We start from the raw sequence: 24,603 nt of genomic DNA, 5'->3' as shown, positions 1-24,603 counted from the left end.
CCCAATTCTCACCCATTTAAAATTATAAATTTTAATTAAAATACCGAATACAATTGACGGAGGAAAATGAATACAATTGTTGTATATTGTTATTATGAGACGTAATATAATTGTTTTTGTTCGAAAACAATATTTTTGTTTAAAGAGGGTAGAGTTGTTTATGAGCCGAGTCACTCGAAAAGTGGGAGGGTTTAGACAAAAATATAGACCCGAAAAATAAGTTTGGATAAAAATGAAGCCCATTTTCTAAATAGGTCAAGCCTCGAGTAAGCTTTTTGGGCCTGGCCTAATTTAACCCAAATTTGCAAAAAAAATATATATTACTGCTTTTTTTAACTTTTTTTTCATTGCTTTGTTATCATTTTATTATTATATTGCTATTATTTTATTATTATTTGAATATTATATATTTATTATTTTATTATTAATTTTGTTACTATTTTAGATATATTTGCATGTTAAGTTACAATTATTTAGAGTTATTTAAATTTTTAAAAATTATTTGTTTGAAAATATTTATTTTAATTTTTAAGTGTATTTAATATATTATATTTTTAAATTTATTTTTATGTAAAAATATAATATAAAAATTTTAATAGAGTTTTAATATTTTTATTCGAGTCGAATTAAAATAAAATTTTAATCTCTTTGAACCGGACCAGATCCAGAAAACAGGCCTACCCAGTCCGGCCCTGTACAACCCTAAAAGAGTGGATGTATTTAATATGGTTGCGTACACGTTACGCAAATAATGTTATTCTAAAAACCGGGCTCCACCGTTCACAGGCACGCACTTACAATGTAGATTCTCGGTTGGTTCATTGCGGCCGGTAGTAATATTTTTCCACGGTAGGAGTTACTATAAATATAATAATACAAGTTAAATGATTATAAACACTTGCAAAAATTCAGATTCAGTAGCTAAAATGTTGTTGGAGATGGGGCAAGAAGTATCCAACTGGGCGTCTTATTATATTTGTTTCTCCAAAGCTGCTTTATTCATCTCAGGTAATTTTAGCCGTTTTAGTTCATTTGCTAAAATGAGTTGATAAGTTTCATACACGAAATGCAGGTTTAGTTTTCAGTCATGCGTTTGTAGAGCATGCATTTTTTTTCGTGCTGATAACTTACATCACAAGCAATTGGAAAAGCTACCGTCTCCCAATAGCTGCCGCCATTGTCAATGCCCAAGAAGGCGCATCACTACTCGTTGCAGCTATCGTCGCATATGTAGCAGACGAACGTTTGGGTCGATTCAAGGTCGTTGGTTACACCACTGCAGCTTTCATCACTGTGAGTGGGGACGTTTATTCATCACTAGAAAGCTAGCTTTTCAGCTGTCATAAGATAGTATAAAGGAACTAATTCGATACTCTTAATAATTACAGGGATTAGTGATATTATGTTTTGAGTATAAAGACAGTAGAATATTTTACGTGGCACTGCTACTTGTAACCCTGGGGAAGGGTGGACTAAGTCCAACTCTGAAAGCATTTCTCAAAGATCAGTTTGGTCGGAACCAGAACTCCCAAGTGGCAGAGGCAGAGTATCAGAACCGGGAAAGGGCCGAGGCTCGACACCAGTTTTGGTGGTGTACTTCTTGGTTTCTTGGTGTCCTCATTTTTACTATAGTTTCAATCTCAAGCCGCCTATCATTGAAGAAACCTATCCTGATTTCATCAATAATAACTGGAACGGCTTCCTTGTTCTTTGTGCAAGGCATCAGGTGTTACAGCAAAGAACCACCCGAAAGAAAAATTACATTACAGATCATGAACGGCTGGAGAAGATTAGTCCCCTTTTGGATAACACTCCTCGTCTATTGCCTGGTAGAGGCAGCCGGCACCACATTCTTCCTCGAACAAAGTGACTATCTGGAAAATGGAATCGGCAACGGTTTCAGAATTCCTCTAAATTATTTCTCTGTCCTCAGTTCCTTAACAACCTTCGTAACTGCGGGGTTGGTTGATTTTGTAACCTCAAAGTTGTGTAACAAAAACCAACGAAAGCGTGCTTTTGTCGTGAGAATTACACTCGGAATGCTTGTTTCGTTTTTGTGTTGCATAACAGCTTGGAAGGTGGAGGTTCGCAGATTGAAGTTAATCAAAGAATATGAGATCCCCAAAAGCGAAGTTGAGAAGATTCCGATGAGTATCTTGTGGTTGACTCCTCAGTATTTACTGTTAGGAATCATGAGCGGACTTGTTGAGGCAGGGATTGAGGGTTGTTTCTATAACCTCGTCCCGGGATCCATGAAAGTTTATGAGTTACTGTTCAAAGAAATCGTGATGGGAATGGGGAAATTTCTTAGTATATTAACCATATTTGCTTTCAGAGGGTGGTTTGGTGACGAAAGTAGCACAAGTCATCTGGACAGATATTTTCTGATGCTGGCGATGATAAGCTTAGGTTCATTGGCTTTCTTTAGTGTCGCTGCATACGCATCTTATTGGAAGATAGCTCCAGAAGAGGATGTGGTGGGTAGTAATATGGAAATGGAAGAGGGTCTAGCACAAGCACCTCCTGCATCCTCCTCCGGTGAACCCTTGGGAAATCCATCCTCAGCTGAACAGTTAATTACCCAGGAATTCTCCACTAAAAGGGTACTGAAAGGAGCCTCATCTCCTCCTTATTTCCCTTTACATGGTGATTCAATGGCTACTAGTGGTTGGAATGATTTTGGGAGGAAATCATTGAGGAACCGAAGTTTCGGGAATCGGGTCCAAAAGGGGGGGTAATAGCAGATCCAATTAACTGCAAAACTTGAAACTCAACAGTGGGTTCAAAATTCAAATACATATACAGGTGGAGTAGTGTTATAGCACCCGTTATTATTTGCAAGTAAAATGGGTGGAGTTGAGATCTTTTACAAATTTTATGTTAGTATTTATTATAGAGTTGACCATGTATTGGTTTTGTTTTGTACAGGTTTAGACGTAATTTATTATTATTCATGGCCAACTCGTAGACGTAAACTCTTAAATAGGTGATTGCTAAATGTGTTCCTAAATGTCTCCAATAAGAAGGAAACTCCATTTACTCTCTTGCAACATGATTGATGGAGAAAAGGATGCGGGAAAGAGATAAAGAGTTGACACGTAAAAAATGCTTACCTGAAGGGATGATACGTAAAAATTGTTTATTAGAGGGATATCTAATAAATTTGCCTTTATTTACCCTTGCAAATGTGTAATTGTCATTCAAGTATTTGTTAATGAATATTGAATTATTGATTGCAAATTTGTAATTTATAATTTTGTTTTAAATACATTTATAATTAACTTTCACACCTCTATAATGAAAATTGAAGTTAGAGTTTTGAAAAATCTACAGCCACCGTACATGGTTAAGGAAAGTCAAGGAGCACATTGAATGCATTTAAGTGAAATTAATACCACATATTCTTATTACTATTATCATCCCTATGATGTCATATATATTATATATTTTATTTTATTTTATTTTCCAAAAAGAAGCAAAAAAAAAATACAGAAAAATATTAAAATCCCAAAACTTTTAACAAAAATCATAGTGTGAAATTTTCGAGTTTCTTTCAGATCAAGAACACGAACACAAAACCTTTGATGTTTGATGCACAAGAAAAATATGTTTATGCAAAACCTTGAATCCCAAGACAGAATCGAAATTGTAAAACAATGTCTTGGTAAAAACTTTTGAGCATTATAAAGACCTGCACATTCACACACACAAAAAGAACCGATCGGAGAAAAATCAACCAAAACAGAGACCATTGTCATCAAAATACTAATCAGTTACACACACAAAGATCCCAAAACACCAAAAGCATATTTCAAGTGCTATTGTGTTTCTTGAAGGCTTGCATATCGATTTTTTTGGGGCCGTGAGGAAGCCACCATATCCCTAGATCTGGAGAACCCAAAAAATAATAATGAAAAAAGATTGATTTTGTTTTTAAGTGTCGAAGCTGGTTTTTTTTTTTTTTAAGAAAGAAAGATATCTGTTTCTTTTCAATTTTCTAAAAAAAGGAAAAAATATTTGAAGATTTTTTACCAACCACCGTGCTCCGCCGTTGAAAACCGGAGAACATTGGGTTCTCCGGCAGCGGATGCTCGCCGAAAAAGGGAAGGATAGAAGAGAAAGAAGAGAGAAAAGGTGAACTTTTGAAAAATGGGAATAATATCGCAATCTATAATGTGTATATATATACATATAACAACACAAGTTTGAAAAAAAAATTAAGAATATTTTTTATTTTTTCATATTACTAAATTTGTAATATATAATTTAGAATTATTAGTTAAAAAGTTTAAATAAAATTGAAATTGAAATAATTATATATTTAAAAAATTATAATTTAATAGAAGTTCTAATAATTAAATATTTAAAATAATTAAATTATAATTATAATAATTAATTATTGAATAAAACTTTAAGTATAAAATATAAGGAAAAAAAGTTATGATAAATTAAAATTAAAATTAAAATTTACTATTATTAGTTAAAAATTTTGACATAAATAAAGTTGTGCTATTTTTTTAAAAAATTTTGTTAATTTTATTGATGTAAAATAGAGTTTGGATAGAATTTTAAGTAAATTAATTACCACTTATTTAATATTAGAGTTAATTATGTTAATTACTTATTATTTTGAATAATGTTACTTTGCATTAATTATATAAAGTAAAACTATATTGTGGGTTGAATATGTTAAAAATGTTTCAATGAATACAATCGTGATCTCGTCCGACGACCGAGATGGTAGAGAAGAAGATTCTAATGAAGATCGAATCACCAAGAAAGTCCATCTCGAAGAATTAAAGGATGACAATACTGTGAACATGGTGGTGGATTTGGCAAAATAAGGCATGTATGTCAAAAAATTTTAATTAGGGTTTTACGTCGGTTTTAAAATCAATTAAGGATTTAGGTCGATTTAACTAGAAAGCTCATCCAACTAGACGCGCTTTCCAGCTAATGGTCAGATTCCAACCGCTTTTTGAACATTGCCGCCGATAGTAAAAAAAAATAAATACACCCAACGGTAACTTTTTTTTACCCTATAATATTTTTTTCATTCACATCATTCGCTCAACTCTCTCAATTCTCTCAAACCCTCCCAAGCCTCTCAACTCTCTTGTTTTAAATATTTTTCGATATTTTTATTTTTAATTATCTCGTTTTTATTCATTTAAATTGATTTCTCATGAATGACCGCCTCCCTAATCCGCTTCGACGACAAGTATATTTCCGCCGCCCAATTAGCAATGGTAAGACCGAAATTTAAATTTCGTTAATTTCAATAATATTAAATTTATTTTTTTATTATAATTATACTTTTTATTGTGTAAATAGGCGGACAATCGTGTTTTGGGGGGTTTCATCCATAATATGGGAAAGCCTGTGACCCCTAAAATTCGCGAACACTTGCAAGTAGTTGGATTCTTACATGCGTCTCGTATGTTCAGGGCTATAAACTCGATTTGCAACTAATCAGTGCATTGGTGGAAAGATGAAGGCCCGAAACACATACTTTCCATCTTCCATGCGGTGAGTGTACAATCACACTCGAAGACGTAGCGCTGCAACTCAGTCTAACAGTGGATAGATCAATCATCACGAGATCTGCGATCGTTCCAAGCAAAGTGAACCTCTGCCAATCACTGTCGGGGAAGGTTCTAGACAAGTTCAAAGGTAGTTGGATATCGATGAATTGGTTGAAAGATAATTTCAACGAGCTCCCTAAGGACCCTGAAGACTGAATAGATAAGGTGATACAACAATACGCTCGAGCATACATCATGACGTTAATCGGGTGCATTTTAATGCCCGACAAATTTTAAAATTTGGTGCATGTAAGGTGACTACTACATCTAGTGGACTTTAATGAGTGCGGGAAACTAAGTTGGGGATCTGCCGTATTGTCCATGTTGAATCGGGAGATATGTCTAGCCACGCTACCAAGTGCGACGTCGATTGGTGGTTATCTACTCTTATTGTAATCGTGGGCTTGGTGGGGACTACCATTTCTACGTCCCAAGGTGATCGACCCATATATGTTCCCGTTGGTGACGAGGTAAACATTATTTATTAACAAATACGTGGTTTGTACAATAACATTTATTATTATATGTTTGGACTAATATATCGTTTGTACAGGTGGAACCATAAGTCGAGCTACGTGGGACTACACGAAGATTTAGAAGATATTAGGCTATTTTTAGATCAACGTTCGGAAGCCGAAGTTAGTTACCTATTCTTTTGAACCTATATTAATTACGTAATAATTTGTAAAAAACATTCATAAATAATGATATTTATAATTTTACTTTTCAATTTGAATGGATGTCGTACGCTGACACTGATGTCATATTCTACATCTCGCCGGAAGTGTTGCGCAATCGGCAGATGTGGGACGTGAAGGTGTTGTTGATAGTGTACATGATGGTGGAAATGCATGAAACAGAGCAGATGTTGCGGCAGTTCAGGTAGAAGCAACGAATTTCGCCGCCATCACAAGACCTGAAGGAGTTGCACAAGGTGGACATGTGAGGGAAGGACAACATCGACTGGTTGAAGCAGTACGAGGAGCACATCGTGGCATGGGATTGTAGGATGCAATCTATAACCGTTTGTGAACAATTTTTCTTAGCGGACACAACGATAGTTGATGATTACTTGGCATGGTTTAGAATTGTCGTTAAGTCACATATGCTATCACCAGAGGGGAGGAGTCGACAAATTTGGGCGAAGAGGTCACAAGGATCGTCACAACATACTAGGAGGGGACGCGACCACACGATGGGTTTGTCATCCGTTTCGGCAGAAGATGCGCTGCCTGTGGCTGCACAATATTCGGGTCACTTCGGTCCACGTATTCTCATTCAATTAAGTAATCTTGTGTTTTATTCACAAGCACCACCGCACTGTGGGCCACCGCTGCATATGGCCGATTTTTCTGTTCCTATAAGTACATATTTCGCTTCACCGACATCCCCCACATACTACACCCCTAAGAAGAAGTCGATGTCGAACCCTGTGTCGAGAAAGATGTCGGCGTACCCATCGCCACCGATGCAAGCGCCCATGCAGCAATCGATGGCGATGTCATTGCCCGGTACTTTTTTGGCGTACCCGGGATTTTGGGCACCTTATGGTTTTACGCCTATTAGGTCATCTTAGCTATTGGAGCTAGATTGACTCCCATGAAATAAAGACATAGATGTGATTGTTTAAATTGATAATACGATAAATATGATCCAAGTTGGATTAGTCTTAGATTTATTTATAAATTAATTCACTCGTGCCTTTCCTAAATTCTGAGCAAGTAAATGACCATGCATGTATAACTCATATACTTTATTATATTGAAAATCTTTGCTCTCAGTCTAGTAGGCTAAAAGTTGGTATGTTGGGTATATAACTTATTATTCATGACATGATTTCATTCATAATAATAGAATCATAGCTCGATAAAAAGAATAAAGATATATCTCATTAGCATTGTATGAATTGTAAAAATAGAACATGATCATGGGACATTTGTATGAGACACATGATTTTATCATTTTTTTTTGTTTTAAAAATGATTTTATCTTTACTTGGCAAATGTAATGATAATTTTCACTGTCTAAGATACAACAATGAAAAATATGATTTAACTTAGGATCACAAATATTCTATGAGATAACACAAATATGACAAGGTGATTGAACTAAAACTTGATATAAGTAGCTTTCTTAATGGTATTAATAAGGAGTTCGATCATTCTACTTTTAGTGGACGAACTTTATAACAAAAAAACTTTTTTTTTGTTTTTTATGAACAATTTCATTAAAGATAAACTACACATATGGTCACTTTTGTTTACTTTAAGTTACATTTTGGTCACTTATGTTTAAAATATTACGTTTTAGTCACTTATGTTTAAAATATTACGTTTTAGTCACTTACGTTATACTGTTGTAACATTTTAATCACTGAGCCGTTAATTGCCGTTAACGGTGTAACGGTAAGCTGACATGGCACGTTAAATCATCATTTCAAACAAAAATTTTAGGTTAAATTATACAACCGATCCCCATATTTTTTTTTGTTTTGGGCAATTTAATTTTTTTCTTTTATATTCTTTAAACTTTACTCTCTCTTTTTCTCTTTATTTTCCATTATCTTCTGTTTCTCCTTCTATTTTCCTACCTTCTCCATGTCTTTTAACATATTAAGAAGTCGAATTGGCAGTGAAGAAAGAAGTAAGAAGTCAAAAGCCATCATTGCCTATAATCAAAACCCATAAACCCGTACCATGATTCTTTCTTCACTGCCAATTCGACTTCCTGATATGTTAAAAGAAATGGAGAAGGTAGGAAAACAAACGGGGAAGCAGAAGAAAATGGAAAATAAAGAAAAAAAAAGTTAAAAGAACATAAAAGAAAAAATTAAATTGCTCAAAATGAAAAAAATATGGGGACCAATTATATAATTTAACCTAAAATTTTTGTTTGAAATGATAATTTAATGTGCCACGTCAGCTTACCGTTACACTGTCAATGGTAGAGGTGCTCATGGGCCGGGTCAGGCCGAGTTCGGGCCGGACCCAGAAAAAATTTTAGCCCGATTGCTAGGCCCAAAATATGGGCCTGAAATTTTGCCCAGGCCCGACCCGTGGAGAAAATATGAGGCCCGAGCCCGGCCCGGCCCGACCCATTTTTTTTTACTTACTTAAAACTAATTGTTATTAAAATTATATCAAATATCAAATTATATTTCATACTCAATTTAATAAGTAAGATAAAAGTAGTTAAAAATTACTTATTTTGAGTACCAAATAAAATTAATTACCAAAACTAGTTATTTAACTATGCTAGCCTTGTGATAGCAACCTGACTGGGCCTGCTATTTTTTGCCTCAATAGCTTGTTTCTACAATAAAACAAAGCAAAAACAAAAAAGATGAGATTAAAATTATGAATAACATGTACAAATACAATGGGAAATGTTACTACTGCAAGAAGTGAAGTAATAATGGAATGAGCAAAGAGTTGTCAGCATCTACGCCCCTAGAAGATATAAACTGGAGTTTGATTTCTAGATAAGTGATAGGTGAATACAATACTCGACTAAGCATGGCACATAAAAAAACACACTGCTTTCTTCCTGTTATTGATCAACCAAAACAGAGAAACATGCTAACCTCATATACTTATATAATGACATATCTTAATACAAGAAATTATACATGTAAACAAGTATATTTGCATGCTTATTCGAAATTACTTAAACAAGTATAATATACATATTATAAATCCAATCCAAAGGTTTATACATGTATATACCTATGCATTTATTCGAACCTTATGTACACATATATATACATACCTTTGATTAAACCAATAATTTATACATGTGTGAATTCGAACCTTGTATATATATATATAACCTTTATACTTCAACTAAATTCAATAACATTTTAAGCATTTTAAGCTTCCAATGAATTAGTGTGCTACATTATGGTAAACATTTTTCAAGGAAAAATTCCAAAATGTCATATCATTAAATTGATCACTTTTAGAGAAATAATAACCATGGATTGATAGTTTTGGACTAAAAATGAACAAGTGGCTTGACTGATGAAGTGTGACCAGAAAAAAGTAGTATATTTTGTATTGAAGAAAATTGGTTACTATTTTTATTCCAGACCCTTTGTTCTTTAATATTCACTTTCTCTGTTTTACCCTTACTGAAAAAATCTTCTTCGAGTATAGGCAGAGTTACTAATAATAATGGTAAGAACATATTTTTGTTTGTTATTTTTGGTGCCTCAATCTGGTTTCTCATTCATGTTATAAATAATAAAGTGAAACAAAAAAATAAAATAATGTTATGTTTTTTTAATCTTATGGATATAGATACAGTTAAAACATTTAGTAGTTAAAATATTCATTTGCAGCTGAAGATGTTGAAGCTAGAACCTGTAAGATGAAATTTCAGACAGAACCCACATTGTCAATATATCTTAAGGTAAACAACCAATGAGTGATGTTTTGTTCTTTGGTTCATCATCATCATCATCATTTAGTTATATATGCAAACAACAATCTTCAGGTCTTGAAAAGCAAAATAAATAAATAAAGTGTGTGCTTGTTAATGGTGCATGGATTAATTTTGGGTACCATATGTATTTGGACAGGCAAGAGATGGAGAATTGTGTAAAGATCAACGAACATGGCTAACATTGTCAGGTTCTGTCTTGTATGGAGTTTAGTCTCATCTTAGCATGGACAAGACTCTCCCCAAGATTTTGTTTCATGTTGCATAAGATGTAAAGTGTAAACACAAACAAACAAAATGTATATGATCTGTTGAATCAAGGTTTTGTTTCATGTCTTGTAAGTGCAGTCCACAGATGTAAAGTGTAAACACAAACAAAATCCCCCAAGATTTAGTGTCTCAAAATCAAAATCAGAACACCATTAACAGCAAAAATCAAAATCACAACCAACATCAAAAAGCAAAAAAGGGAGAAGACGTTAAAAAATTAGGAAACCGTTAACAGCAAACTCACATTTGAAATTAAAAGGTAGAAGATGTTGAAGGCTAGATTCACTGGAAGCACCGTTAGAGCGGAGGTGGAGTCGTGGAAGGCCAGTCACCGGAGGTGGAATGGTGGATCAAGCGAGGTGGGTTTCCGATTTGGGGAAAAAAAAAGGGAAGGGAAGGCGTTAGGTTAGGCATTTATCAGAGACGGGAAATGGGGAGGGGAATTGGGAACGGGAAATGTTATATTGTTATTTGTTAATCTAATAATAAATTTAAAAAATAAAAAAATATTAATTAGATTCGGGCCGGGCCGGGCCCGTGCCAAAAAAATTTTACCCGAGGCCCGACCCATTTTTTAAACGGGCCTATTTTTTTGCCCAAGCCCATATTTTGGGCCTATATTTTTACCCAAACCCTCCCATATTTCGGGCGGGCCGTCGGGCCGGGCGGCCCGAGCACCTCTAGTCAATGGCAATTAATGGCTCAATGACTAAAATGTTACAACATGAAAACGTAAGTGACTAAAACGTAACATTTCAAACATAAGTGACTAAAATGTAACCTGAGGTAAACAAAAGTGACCATAGGTATAGTTTACCCTTTCATTAAATGTTTTGATTGTATCTATTTTTTTGACACAATGCCTAAAACTACCCATAGCCCCTCCCTAACTCATAAATGGGAGGATAGTGTGCTTCGGCGCACTCGAACTCACGTTCTCCTGCATTGGCAACAATGTCCATGTCAATCGAGTTAAGACTAAATCGACCATAACTAAATAATTTTGTAATTAATAAAAGAAGAGTCGAAACTTAATTATAAACTATTTCATCCGTAATTATATATGTTCAATTGACCCATTCACTAGCTCACTATAACTCTAAACTAATTACCGAATAAGACATTTGAATGAATGGACAAAATGATGAAGGAGATTTAAATTACATGAATTACTAAATGCGGTAAGTGCATTTTCTCAAGAAGGTAAAAGATGATCTAAGATTAATTTGATTTAATTGGATGAATGAATTAAATGATTGAGAATCGAGAGTCCAACCGATTCAACTAGTGACATATAACTAGAAATAGCTTGAACTCTTTCAAATCAAGCAATCGAAAAATAGGGTATTATTATTTTTTATTTTTAACAAAAAAATTTAGATTTTTATTATGTTTTGGATATTTTTTTATCTTTGATTTTTTTTGCAAATATATTTATTTTTAAATATTAATATTTTAAAATATATTTTTATATTTTTTAATGATTATCATTATTATTATTTAAATAGTTAATTAAAAAATAGAGAATCCAATCAATTCGACTTCTTATGTCATTTAGAGATGAGCATTCGACTGAATCAAGTGAAAAGTTGAGGAGTCCTATTTTATTATCATAGTTCAGTTTGAAAATTTTCCAAATCAAGTCAAGTGAAATAAAATTGTAGTCAAGTCAAATCGAGCGAAATTGTTCAAGTTAAATTGAAAAAATTAAACATGTCAAAAATAAATCTTATTACAATATAACTATTTTCATGTTAGAGCACATAAATTTAAAATTATATATATTTGAAAATCTTTTTAAAACAAAATAAGAGAAATAGTTTAGTATGATAAACTTGAATTGATAATTTACTTGTTTAGATCCTTAAAATTATTATTTTAGAAAAATTTAAAATTTAAACATTTTTTTGTATGTATTCTTTAAACTTTTTAAAATTTTTATAATTAAAAAAATAAAAATTTATAATTTTTATTAATATTTTGAATATTTTAATTTTGTTGTTGAGAATGATTAATTTGCTTATTTTGAAATTGGTAGGGACCACAAAGTATTTACATGGCTTTGTTATTTAAATTATTCAGACTCGAAAAATTAAATTATTTATTTGAATTACTCAATAAATCAAATAATTTAATTCGATTAACTCAAAATTTAATTTTTTTTGGTGTTTTACTTATACCTATGTTTAAACCTCTTTATGCATTCAAATAAAAAAGAGTGATTTAAATTTTTTTTAAAGAATTCCACTCTTTAAAGATGCTGAAACGAACATCAAGTTGGAGAAAATGTATTCTCATCAACATTATTAATGGAAGTTTGATTATTAGCCAAAATGATGATAAGCTATTTACATAATTCACATGATCCTATCCCCAATTAGAGATAGAATCATGAACAAAATAATACAGCATTCTTATAAAAGGGAAGAAGAAAATTTCCTAACGCAAAATTCAAGTCGAAATTTGATTCAAAAGCTCTACAACTTGTATCATTGCGGGCCTTTCTTTCGATCCTTCACTGCTACACATACACGCAATTCGAAAATACTCCTTAACCTCTTCTTCAATTAACGCATCCCTCGGAATCTTTTGATATACCATTTCTATTTCTCGATTTTGAGCTACCATTCGTCGAGCCCACTCTACTAGTCCTATAACTTTCCCCTCAAACCTCACCGGCCAATTGGGGCGGTTTTGGGTGGCTATCTCGATCATCAATACTCCAAAGCTATAAACATCTGCCACAACCGTCGCCGCCGTGTTCCCTTCACGGTACTCCGGCGGCATGTAGCCCATTGTCCCGGCCACCTGCGTGGATACGTGTGTTTGGGACTCCTCGATTTGCCGAGCCAGACCAAAATCAGAAATATGGGCTTCGAAATCCCGATCTAACAACACATTGCTGGCCTTAATATCTCTATGGATGATGGGTGTATCCAGTCCATGCAAATAAGCCAGACCATTAGCTATCCCACGAACTATCTTCTTCCTCGTATACCAACATAGAAACCTGCCGTCCGGGTTTTCTTGATCTTCACCGTAAATCAATTGGTCGAGACTCCCTCTCTCAATGAACTCATAAATCAAAATCCGATCGAGACCCGAGGAGCAAAACCCTAGGATCTTAACGATGTTTGGGTGGCGAAGCTTACCTAGCGTTTCCATCTCAGCTCGGAACTCTCGGAGGCCTTGAAAAGCATTGGGGTCGAGCTTCTTAATAGCCACGGTGACTCCGTTGGACAGAGTAGCTTTGTAAACGTAGCCAAAGCTGCCGTCGCCGATGATGAGATCAGAGGAGAAGTTCTTGGTGGCGGCAGAGAGTTCCGCCATGTCGATACGGGTGAGAGATGGATCGAAAGCGGCGCTGTCGCATGCGGTGAGAGTGGCAGGGTTAGGGGTCGGTCGGGTTCGGTTTAAGGAACGGGTTTGAGGAGGATTAGGGGGAGCGGGTTTTTTGGTGGATCTGCAGATTAGGAAGATGCAAGCTAAGATTAAAGATACTGAAAACAAGCTGGAAATTGCTGCAACAATTAAAGCAGGAGCTAGATCCATTGAGGAAAAAAGCCCAATTTTTTTTCTTTTAAGAAAAAAGTTAGATTAGAAGAAGAGGAGGAAGATCAGCCATGTGAACGAGAGAGTGAATAATAAGGCAGCAACTAGAATAGGAACGGGGAGAAGGGAGAAGGTCAATGGTGGCAGCATCGTGGAAAGGACGAGTCAACGGAAGAGAGAGAAAGAAAAAATGGTATTTAATGGTAAGTTTTTTTATTTTTTAATTTTCAAAATTCTACCTCATCTCACTCTGACTTCTTTTGGCCTTTACTTTTGGGTCCCGCTTTGGCCGTGAATTAGGTGTCTTCTGGGAGTTTTAGGTAACAAAGCATTTCCTGTTACTATTACGGTTTACTGACCGCCAATTAAAAATAAAAATTACAGCTTGTTTGGTTGGGTGTATTGGCTTAGCCAATACACCCCTAATCGGTGGGCCCCACCTAATACCTCTTTAACACGTAAGCTAATACACCCTTAATCGGTGGGCCCCACTTAATACCTCTTTAACACGTCGTTTGGTTTGATGTATTGGTAATACGCATCTAATCCATTACCTTCTTAATCGGTGAAAACCACCGATTTCTATTCCCCCTCTTTGCCCAGATTAGCTACTGATTGAGCATCAGCTCCCTGATTTGCCCTCCCCCCATCCCCTTGTTTCTCTTCTGTTCCTTCATCCGATTTCCTTCCTTATTTCTTTGCCCAGATTGTTGCTAGTTGTCGCTCCCTCCAAAAAGAAAAAGAAACAATGGCACCTTCGGCTCTGCCCAGTTTTTCTTCTTCATTTCTGTTTCCTCTCAAAACCCAGAAATCCTTTAAACCCCCAAAACCTCTAACTATAATTTGCAGTTCACAAGAACCCAAAAAACCCTCCAAAAACCCACAAAGACCCACTTCAAGGAACAGGAAAAGAACACCATATGGGACTTCTAGGAGGTCAATTCTCAAGATAACCTTCACTCAGGAGCAGGTCAAGTTCACTGCTGGTGTTTCAGCTGACCCTCACGTGGGGATTATTGGTGGAGGAATGGCTGGTCTTCTTTGTGCTTTGAGCTTGGAGAAAAGAGGTGTTAAGTCCACTGTTTTTGACACGATTGGTTCCTTTGGTTACCTTTCGTGCTGCTTTAATTTGGGTTATTGTTGTTCTTTAGGGTGTTTTGATCAATGAATTAAAAAATGTTTCTTTTCTTGTAATAATGTTTTTCTTTTCCCTACATGAGTATATGACAATTGGATTTTTTTTTGAATAAAAACAATGCATTTAATTTATAGAAAGAAATTCATTTTGTTAGTATGTTTTAGAACTCATGCATAAATTTAACTTTGGAGTTGCGCAATTAATCTCTGTGATGAATAGTTGTCTCTAAATTTCTTGTCTTATGACAGAAGAAGAGAAGGCCTCTTTTTGTTTGTGTATTCATTGCACTCAAATATTCTTCTTCTGTTAAGAGAAACTCCAGTCTTCAATGAAATTAAATTGTGAATTTGGCATGCCTAAGCTAATATAATTCAACCCTTTCATGTGATTTTCCGGTACCGTTCTTCTTTTTAATGCTCAATAGTTTAGTTATGGGAGGACAAGTTTAGAAGTTCAACCATTTGCATTAACATTGCATAATGTAGTTTGGATAATTGCAAGTGATGTGGTTTCTTGTTGTCTTTTGCCGTAAAAGGGAATGCATGGTTTGGGAGGAAGAATGGGAACTAGAGTCATTGATCCTCAACAACTTATATTTGACCATGCTGCTCAGTTTTTTACTGTCAGTGATTCTCGGTTTTCCAAGCTAGTTGATTATTGGTTGGAGAAAGGCTTGGTTCGAGAATGGCAAGGTTTAGTTGGTCAGCTTGAATTAGGTGGCCGGTTTGTTCCTCTTCCTTCATCACCACCAAGGTTTATAGGTGTCAATGGGATGCGCCCTTTAGCCGACTCTTTGCTTTCTGAGGTGATCACCTTCATTTTCGTTCTTGCTGCTTATTCTGATCTTTTTAAAGCTTTATTATTAGTCGAATGGAAAGGTTATACTTTGTGAAACAAATAAATTACTAATTGTCTAGAGTGGTGCCTTTCATTATTGGACCCTATTGTCTCAAGTGCTTAATTGGGTTGACATTTTAACAGTGGTTATATCTGAGTAAGTTAGATGCTTGGTGCAGACTTCTATGGTCAATGTAGTGAGACCTTGTTGGATAAGTAAGCTCGAGCCATTTAACGGGATGTGGCACTTGAGCGAGAATGGAAAACCTCGTGGGGAATTTGATGCAATTGTTATTGCTCATAATGGTAATTTTGTGCCTCAATACTTATGTTTTTTTCTTCTGTCCCATTTTTTTCAATTCAAATTTGCTTAGGAGTGTTATTTTATGATTTTATGGTAATAGGGTTAGGATTTAATTTTATGCATGCACTGAATGAGCTGTGAATGTCATTTTACTATTGTTGTTACAGTCAAGATCTAGATAGGGCTGACCATGCAGATAAAGTTCTAGATAATAGGTAACAATTTCACGTTATGACATATTTCGGTATTTGTTTGGGGGCAAATCAAGGTATGCTTGGAGGTTAGAAACAAGCTGTTTTTGTAGGAATACAAAAAGTGTATGCATACAAAGGATGGCTTAAAAGCTAAATAAGCCAACCATTTAGGTTATAGGACAGTACTCGAGATCTTGCTTAAAAGTGCATATATATAAATGTAACATCTATTTGTATGTCTATATATATATTTATTTATTTTCCTTGCTGTTTGGTTTCCTTCATGAATCCTTTGCTTTTGACATAGAGATTAATGAAGAAATGTTGTGGATTTAATGATGTAGATTGCAGACTATTTACAAAGTGATGGAGCATGTCCTGAAGAGTTTGCTGTTGGCTTAGAGAAGGAATTTGAGGCAATTGAAGGACATGATATTGGACAATTTGCACTTGCAGGGGTTGAGTCATCCTTAAAACAACACAATGAAATGTCAGCATTTCAACTTGCCACTTAAAATCTCAATCTTCAACCTTCAAAGATTCCTGCAACAGTCCCACAGTATGATTTTCTCTTGCCCTAGGAAGATTTTGCAAATAGTGAGATTCGAATCTAGACCTTCTGGACGACCATATGAACCAAGTGAACTGAACTACATGTTCTTGCTCTTGGCGGCTGACATTCCTTACCAATGGCTCTGATGCAATCCGTCAGCTATAAATCGAATATCAAGGTTCGCCAAGCTCCAATCACCGTGATTGTAATCTATCTAGACAAACACCGAGGCTCCTTTTGTAATAAAAGAACCAAGCAGAATGCCATGGGTTGCACGGTGGCCCCGGTCGACATCTATTCCTTCAATGCAGATGGAGGAGATGAGGATCTGCTTCAAAAAATTACATGAAATACAATACAATGACTTGGTTCCAAGTAAGCTTTAAGTTATGTATAGGAAAACAGAAAAATCATATAGGTGGGATTGGTTAAAGTATAGAGTTTTTAAGGTAAATTATGTCAGTCAAGGATATAGGATTGATTTAATCTTTTGTTTTATCTCTTTATTCTTGTCTTTTGCCTTTTCTGAAGCTGATATCAAATGTCAATGGAAGAAGAATACCATTTTTGTATTGTTTAATTCCGTGTTCATAGTTTATGTATAGAAACTTGTGAAGATGAAAACGATATTCGATTCAATTCTATGTTGATAAAGGTTTGAGTTTTTGAGAACATGATGTCCTAAGTAATTTTTATTATCATAAAAATTATAATTTAATTTTGAATCCTAATTTTTGCCTTTTACGAGTCGAACAAGCATAGTGCTGGGTAAAATATTTATCTCTAAATGCATGTAATTTTGAATAATTCAATTATTTATATGAAAATGCACCTATGAATTTCTTTTCATCGATTTAATTTAAAAAAAATAAGGTAATATTTTAGCATTACGAAAATTAAAGAGATTGTTGCCAAAATTACTGGATACGCTCTCATTTGTTGTTCTTAATGTTATAATGTGAGTAAATTTTAAAAAATATAATAAAATTAAATTGAGTATTTTGTTTATTTCCAAAATCAAATTATGTTTTTATTAAGAATTTTATTAAATTATATATTTTAATTAAAATATGTTTAATAATAATTATGTTTAAATATGATTAAAATATTTATTATTGATAATAATAATCTTATTAAAATTTAAATAACAATAACAATAATCATTTACCAAAATAAATTTATGCTAAGGGTATTCTAGTCATTTTAGTTTTTTCCACTATGCTATTACACCTCTATTCCATTCAACCAAACACAAGATTACTATTACGCATCTATTCCATTACATTCAACCAAACAGTTGATTTGCTATTACACCTCTAATCCAATACACCTCTAATCCAATACACTTCTAATCCAATACATCTCTAATCCAATACAGTGAACCAAACGCACTCTTAGTGTAATTTTAGATGAATGGTACTTCGATATGAGGTAAAAGATTTCACCGTAGTACAATCACAGTGGATCGAAAGCCAATTTTCCACGCGCCTGATTTGGTAGGCAAAATAACATAATAAAGCCTGTATAATCCGTAATAAATTAAAAGCAAGAAAATAAATTATGTTCTACATTTTATGGGGAAAAACCGAGCACAAGCAAGCAAGGTAGGGCAACGGTGACCAGTGTGTTTGCTTGTACTTCACTGTATGTTTCTCAAACTCAAAAAAATGGTGGATTGTTGAATTTTGAATGCGTTGCCAACATTAGTTCATTCGATTGCTGTCTGCGCTTCAGTCCACTATGGCAAGGCTCAGTGTTATCAACACAATCAGCAGGGGCCTCTCTTCATTCCCGGGTAAAGTGTCCCGAGGGCAAGGACCCTCCCAGTACCCGCCTCTCTCCGATCAGCTTTTCAACTCCACTCCCCAATCCGGTTCTTTTAGATTAGGCGATTCCACTTTCTATTCCCTCATTCGCCACTATGCCCATACTGCTGATTTTGCTTCTTTAGACAATGTTTTATGTCGGATGAAGCTCCAAAACCGAGTTTTTATTGAGAAGTGTTTTCTAGTCATCTTCAAGGCTTATGGGAGAGCCCATTTACCCGATAAAGCTGTGGATTTGTTCCATAGGATGTCCCTTGATTTTCATTGCATACCCACTGTTAAGTCCTTTAATTCTGTTCTCAACGTCATTATACGAGAGGGCTTTTATCATCGAGCCTTGGACTTTTATAATCGTTCCGTTAATGCCAAGAACACCAATATTTCTCCAAATGTGCTCACTTTCAACCTGCTTCTTAAAGCCTTGTGTAAGTTGGGATGGGTCGATCGTGCAGTCGAGGTGTTCAGAGAAATGCCTCTGAGGAAATGTCCGCCCGATGTCTATACTTACTGTACATTGATGGATGGATTATGCAAGGAGGATAGGATTGATGAGGCTGTTTCCTTGTTGGACGAGATGCAAACCGAGGGTTGCTTCCCTTCTCCTGTTATCTTTAATGTATTGATTAATGGGTTATGCAAAAAGGGTGACTTGGTTCGCGCTGCCAAGCTAGTGGACAATATGTTTCTCAAAGGTTGTTGTCCTAACCAGGTCACTTATAACACACTCATTCATGGTTTGTGTATGAAGGGGAAGTTGGATAAGGCAGTTAGTCTTTTGGATCGCATGGTGTCCAGTAATTGTATTCCTAATGACGTCACATATGGAACCATCATTAATGGGCTTGTTAAGCTAGGGAGAGCGGAGGATGCATTTAAGCTAATGACTGCTGTGCAGGAAAGAGGGTATGGAGTGAATGAATATGTTTACTCAGCCCTTATTAGTGGGTTGTTCAAGAGTGGTAAGTCCGAGGATGCAAGGAAACTATGGACTCAAATGATGGAAAAAGGATGTAAACCAAACACTGTTGTTTATAGTGCTTTTATAGATGGTTTGTGTCGTGAAGGAAAGCCAAATGAAGCCGAGGAAGTTCTATCTGAAATGATAGACAAGGGTTGCACCCCTAATGCTTATACATATAGCTCCCTGATGAAGGGTTTCTTCAAGGCGGGCAATAGCCATAAGGCAGTCCAGCTATGGAAAGACATGGCAGAACATGAATGTATTCACAACAAGGTTTATTACAGCATACTGATCCATGGCCTTTGTGAGGTTGGTAATCTCAGCAAAGCTATGATGGTCTGGAGAGAGATGTTAGAAAAAGGTTGTAAACCTGATGCAGTGGCTTACAGTTCAGTGATTCAGGGCCTCTGCAATGCTGGCTCAATAGAAGAAGCTTTGAAACTTTTTCATGAGATGCTTTGTCAAGAGACTGAATCCCAACCAGATGTGGTCACCTATAATATACTTTTTAATGCTTTATGCAACCAAAATAGCATTTCTCATGCCATTGATCTCTTAAACGGCATGCTGGATAGGGCCTGTGATCCTGACATAGCCACATGCAATATATTTTTGAGAACACTGAGAGAGAAGCTAGACCCTCCTCAAGATGGAAGGGAGTTTTTAGATGAGCTTGTCATCCGGTTATTAAACAGGCAAAGAGTTTTTGGTGCTTCCAGAATTATGCAAGTGATGCTACAGAATTTTTTGCCACCAAAAGCATCAACTTGGGAAAGAGTTGTCCAAGAGCTCTGTAAACCTCAAAAAGTTCAAGCTGCCATTGACAAGTGTTGGAGAAACCTAGACTCTTAATTCTTTTGTTTGTGATTTTGTAAATCCTTAAGTGGTTAATTCTGAAAGATTTCTTCATCGCTGAGCAGAATAGTTTCTTTTCTCATCATAGTTACATTGAGAAATAATATCCTCAAGGATGGATCTGCAGGATTTTATTGGAGATACAAGTCAATCTGTTAACTGCAAAATGTTTCTTCTTGACATGCTTTTACAACTCTCTTTTAAACTTCATTTCATGTTCTCTTGTATCTTGGATAGGGGATGGTCTCATTCCCTTTTATTTCTGTGACTATGCTCCAAATTGCTGAAATGTGGTTCACAATCAGAATACTTGAGACATTGACAAAGGTTGAAGGAGACTGACAATGCAAGGTAAACAAGTCATTGTCCCTTAATATACGAGTTTTCACTTGCTGTCATTTTGACATAACTTGAACATGTGCATTAACATATGTCTGCATATGTTTCCATTCTCTGTTGCTCCAGCTGAGCTATGCCCAAGATACTCAGACCTAGCCACATGAAAGTAGTTTTAGAATCAGGTAGATATTGAATAACATAAAATTATGTCTTCTCTAGGAATTGGAATATGCATCAAACACACATTGGGCTTTATATCAATCAAATGAAACCCGCCTCTCTAGCTCTGAATTATATCATTATGTAGGCAATTGTGTAGGTCTTAGGATTGATGTCCCAAATCCTCCCATCCCCTCCAACCCCAACAGGTGCATTAACAGAAGCCCAATTGACTAAATAAAAGGCTTTATGAAATGCTTATTTCAGTGCCTAAAAATGCAGAATATGATTACAGTGTCTTGCTGGGAATCTTTTACTGTCTAGATGTATGATATACCTTAATATATCATTCATCTTTTCACTGCATCGTACAAGTAGAGTTTTGGGGATGACAAGAGTAATGATCTGATTTTAACTGTAAAACACAGGGCTTATAGCTGAAGAATGCTGCACTGAACACTATTGACAATCTTGTTTATGGACTAGAGATAGATGGTGGAATACAGACAACTCGCCAAAAAGACGAGTAGATAGTGGAACATGATAGACTAAGCCTATGCATTCCTTCTTAGCCTTCAGGGCTTAACATCTTTTGTTGATACTCCACATCATAAGTTATATGGAGGCTAAGAAAATGTAGTAAACCAGCATTACCCCTGCAGAGATTCCAAATCTTATTAAAGCTTAAGGTTCAAATACCCCATCACGAAAATATTTGTTGCAATTGACAACTATGGAGAACATGGAACCCTTGGGACCCCCCCAAATTATTGGTGTCTTCAGCTGGGAAGAAAATTGACATTCCCAACGTCCCCAGGAACCAAAGTGGAATTGTTACTATGTAACCTGTCCAATAATGAGGCCTTAATCTCCAGTCAGATGAAGTTCCTATTGAGGAAGCAGTTATATAGTATCTCCTCACAAGAAGTGCAACATCAATCAACATGAATATGACTAGAATGCTCACAGATGGCTAGCTTGTTAAGACATTCAAGCTTGAAAAGAAAGCAATCAGACCACTTGAGACGGTAGTTTTTGGTGTTCCAGTCTGGATGGACAAAAGACCATGGTCGGATCACTTGTGCTCATGCAATATGATTAGTGTATCTTGCCTGCCCTAGTGCCTCTACCAGAAGGACAGTGGTTACCCCTTAAGGGCACCAAGAGCTACTAGGTACTACTTAGTCCATTTCATTCCAGCAGCAACAGAATAGGAAGCACCTGGATCTATCTGTGTCATACATCGGAAAAGTGTTAGCAAGCAATATATAACAGTGATGTATTTTTATTCTTTTGGCCAGAAGAAAAGGGTGTTGAAATTTGATGTGTTGGCATGAGCGAACCCTGGAATTATCACTAACAATATTACTAGTGTATTCGCTGAAGTTGCTATCTGTTTGGATTGTGAAGTTTTCTTCATGCTGTTTACTGCAGTGGTTGTAGCAATTGCCAAAACTGCAACTGCAATGGTTTCCAAAAGGTTATTTTGCTTGTTGATGTTTTTATGGATACCTAGTGACTTAGGTTGACAGTGTAGGAGAGTGGTGAAGAAGTCCATGTCTGATAACTGCTGCAGTTCCAGCAATGCTTTCAGAAGAATGTTTCCTTCCAGCTGTGATGAATGTCAAATAATCTCCTAATTCAATTCTTAGATAACTTAACAATTGATCTGCCTCTAGTATGTATGCTACAAACTATGTATAGCAAATACAGAAGAAAAGCATTGTCAGCATATAACATGACAATGGTTAGTGCAGAGTGATTATGAGCTTCTTGACAAGTGAGCACAAAGATGCCTTATCCAATAATGGAGCCAAATCCAAATCAGGTAAGATCCCTGAAAGGGGAGACAACAATTCATGTCATCCTCGCGTTGTTTTTGAAGCTAAGATATCTCATTGGCATCATCAGAGTGGCTTATAAGATGGGCCTTGAATCAGAAACATATTTGCGATAGTTCTGATTAATAGGTACCCTGACTCTGGAATGATTCTTGTGGTAAGAAATCATCTTTGCTTCATCTCCAGTGAGTTCTTTGTGGGACCTTGACCCCATGTTCTCATATGTAAATACTGTTGCTTTGTTTTCTAGATTCTCATAGCGTTTCAATTCTTGGTGTAGACTGCTGATGATAATATGATGTAGCAATGTGTGGGATCCTTGGCACAGTGGTTCAAATGCCGTTGAATATTAAGACAATGTTACTGCCTCTACACTCTTGCCTTATCATCACAACTTGCCTGATTAGTTAGTTACTAGTGATTTGAACTGTCGCTAACTGTGAGGCTCCCATTTCGTCCATTGCCATACAGCATTAGAGTCAAGAGTCCGACATGCAGAATATTTTAGACAGGTAAAAGTAATAACGGGTAACATAAGTCTAAATAATTAATATCATGTACTGTGCCTTAGCTTAGTCTTGGTTCTAACATGCCATTGAGACGATGCTTTTCTTTTTTTTTTTACAGACTTTATCCAATGGTTTTGGTTGGTCTAACAACCAACAAAAGTTGTATATGGACCTCGTCATTTGGTTTCTATTTGTTAGTTTCAGATGGAAAATAAGAATGTTAAGGCTCAATTCTCAATTTCAAAACCAAATTCGTGTTCTTGGCTTGGCATTATAATTTTCAACATATAAGAATTTTTTGCATGTTAATGTTAATGTTATATATACACTATATAGGCTCATACCTAGTCATTGTAGCAGGTTGGATTTATTTTGAAGTAATTTCTAACATGTGCATTCCTATTAGCCTCGACGTAGCCTAAGCTCTTTTGGCCTCTGAAAGAAGGGTTTATTTTGATAAGGGCGTATTCTATGTAACAGCAGACGACTTTACCACACAATCGATAATAAGTTACAAAAAGGAATCCGTTTTCTATAGTTCTTGTTTTAAAAAAGAAAATACGAGACATTTATACAAAACAATCGAAACAATAGAAGAATCGTATATTGATTATGGATAGAAGTAAGCATTGTATAAAAAAAAATGAATATTCGTTGATGTTAAGAAAACAAATCAAGTGTAACAAATTTCTCTCAGTGCTTATCCTCTACCTCATCTCTTTGTTTCTAACCTTGGGTTTTCGATTTTAGTGCAGCCAACCATTACACCGCTGTGGCTCACCATTCCTTGGTCACCTCCCCTCCCACCATCTTCTTTCCTTCATCCTTTTCACCCTTCTTCTGTTCTTCCCTTGTTTCGTATATCTTTTCCTTTTCTTCGATTTTTGTTTTGCTTCCTCAGTCTTTTTCTCAGTTTTCCTCAGCTTTCTTCAGCAGTCTTTGTTTTTTGTCCATCTCTGGCAGTCCTTTCGGTCTCCCTTCATAACGAGACCTGTGGCTCTCCCTCTTTCGCAGGTAGGATTTTTTCCTACTTAGAAAGTCGTTATAGTTAATTTGCAGATCCTCATGATGTGAAAGAAGTGAATGGCTAGGCATAAAAAACGAGAGATATTGACATCTCGTCAGCTGGTCCTGACATTTTTTTTTACTTCAAATTGATATGTACCAAAGAAAAGAGTAATGTTAAAAATGTGGTGAATCAAGTCATTCATTGAAACAACTCCCTATTTCAACCCATATA

The 24,603-nt window shown here is 35.6% G+C and overlaps 4 protein-coding genes, 1 long non-coding RNA gene and 1 pseudogene across 9 annotated transcripts; 3 read left to right on the top strand and 3 right to left on the bottom strand.

The window, feature by feature from the left end:
• The first annotated feature begins 755 nt into the window (after positions 1–755).
• On the top strand, positions 756–3,240 carry LOC107914090 (protein NRT1/ PTR FAMILY 5.7). Of its 2 annotated transcripts, XR_001688699.2 has the most exons (4): positions 794–1,008; positions 1,073–1,293; positions 1,389–2,805; positions 2,929–3,240. XR_001688699.2 is itself a non-coding variant. In XM_016842836.2 (3 exons), the coding sequence occupies exons 1-3, from the start codon at positions 885–887 to the stop codon at positions 2,736–2,738; spliced, it is 1,695 nt and encodes a 564-aa protein (XP_016698325.1). In that variant the 5' UTR covers positions 756–884; the 3' UTR covers positions 2,739–3,240. The 2 variants fall into 2 exon arrangements, 1 of the variants encoding a protein (XP_016698325.1); XM_016842836.2 differs by having other exon boundaries at positions 756–1,008; positions 1,389–3,240.
• Positions 3,241–8,758: 5,518 nt separating this feature from the next.
• On the bottom strand, positions 8,759–10,776 carry LOC121217869 (uncharacterized). Its single transcript, XR_005914073.1, has 2 exons — positions 10,540–10,776; positions 8,759–8,897 (listed from the first exon to the last, which is right to left on the bottom strand). It is a non-coding gene; the product is annotated as an uncharacterized lncRNA (long non-coding RNA).
• A 1,810-nt stretch (positions 10,777–12,586) lies between these two features.
• On the bottom strand, positions 12,587–13,847 carry LOC107914091 (putative serine/threonine-protein kinase). Its single transcript, XM_016842837.2, has one exon. The coding sequence runs from the start codon at positions 13,845–13,847 to the stop codon at positions 12,747–12,749; it is 1,101 nt and encodes a 366-aa protein (XP_016698326.1). The 3' UTR covers positions 12,587–12,746.
• Positions 13,848–13,915: 68 nt separating this feature from the next.
• LOC107914092 (renalase-like) lies at positions 13,916–17,453 on the top strand. 4 transcript variants are annotated; one of them, XM_041094379.1, is made up of 4 exons: positions 13,916–14,050; positions 14,148–14,940; positions 15,521–15,790; positions 16,002–16,526. In XM_041094379.1, exons 2-4 carry the CDS (start codon positions 14,596–14,598, stop codon positions 16,194–16,196), a joined length of 810 nt encoding a protein of 269 aa, XP_040950313.1. In that variant the 5' UTR covers positions 13,916–14,050; positions 14,148–14,595; the 3' UTR covers positions 16,197–16,526. The 4 variants fall into 4 exon arrangements, with proteins under 4 accessions (XP_040950313.1, XP_016698327.1, XP_040950312.1 ...); XM_016842838.2 differs by lacking the exon at positions 14,148–14,940 and adding an exon at positions 16,665–17,453 and having other exon boundaries at positions 13,917–14,050; positions 16,002–16,128; XM_041094380.1 differs by lacking the exon at positions 13,916–14,050 and adding an exon at positions 16,665–17,453 and having other exon boundaries at positions 14,084–14,940; positions 16,002–16,128.
• Positions 17,454–18,129: 676 nt separating this feature from the next.
• On the top strand, positions 18,130–23,601 carry LOC107914093 (pentatricopeptide repeat-containing protein At4g20090). Its single transcript, XM_016842839.2, has 3 exons — positions 18,130–20,866; positions 21,442–23,011; positions 23,135–23,601. The coding sequence occupies exon 1, from the start codon at positions 18,614–18,616 to the stop codon at positions 20,510–20,512; it is 1,899 nt and encodes a 632-aa protein (XP_016698328.2). The 5' UTR covers positions 18,130–18,613; the 3' UTR covers positions 20,513–20,866; positions 21,442–23,011; positions 23,135–23,601.
• Positions 21,582–23,068, bottom strand: LOC121217121 (cationic amino acid transporter 5-like; annotated as a pseudogene).
• Positions 23,602–24,603: the final 1,002 nt, after the last annotated feature.

Source organism: Gossypium hirsutum, chromosome D05, assembly GCF_007990345.1.
Source record: "Gossypium hirsutum isolate 1008001.06 chromosome D05, Gossypium_hirsutum_v2.1, whole genome shotgun sequence".
In the NCBI taxonomy this organism is placed as follows: Eukaryota; Viridiplantae; Streptophyta; class Magnoliopsida; order Malvales; family Malvaceae; genus Gossypium; species Gossypium hirsutum.
Note: the sequence above shows the minus strand (reverse complement) of the source record. Positions and strands in the feature narration are given on the sequence as shown.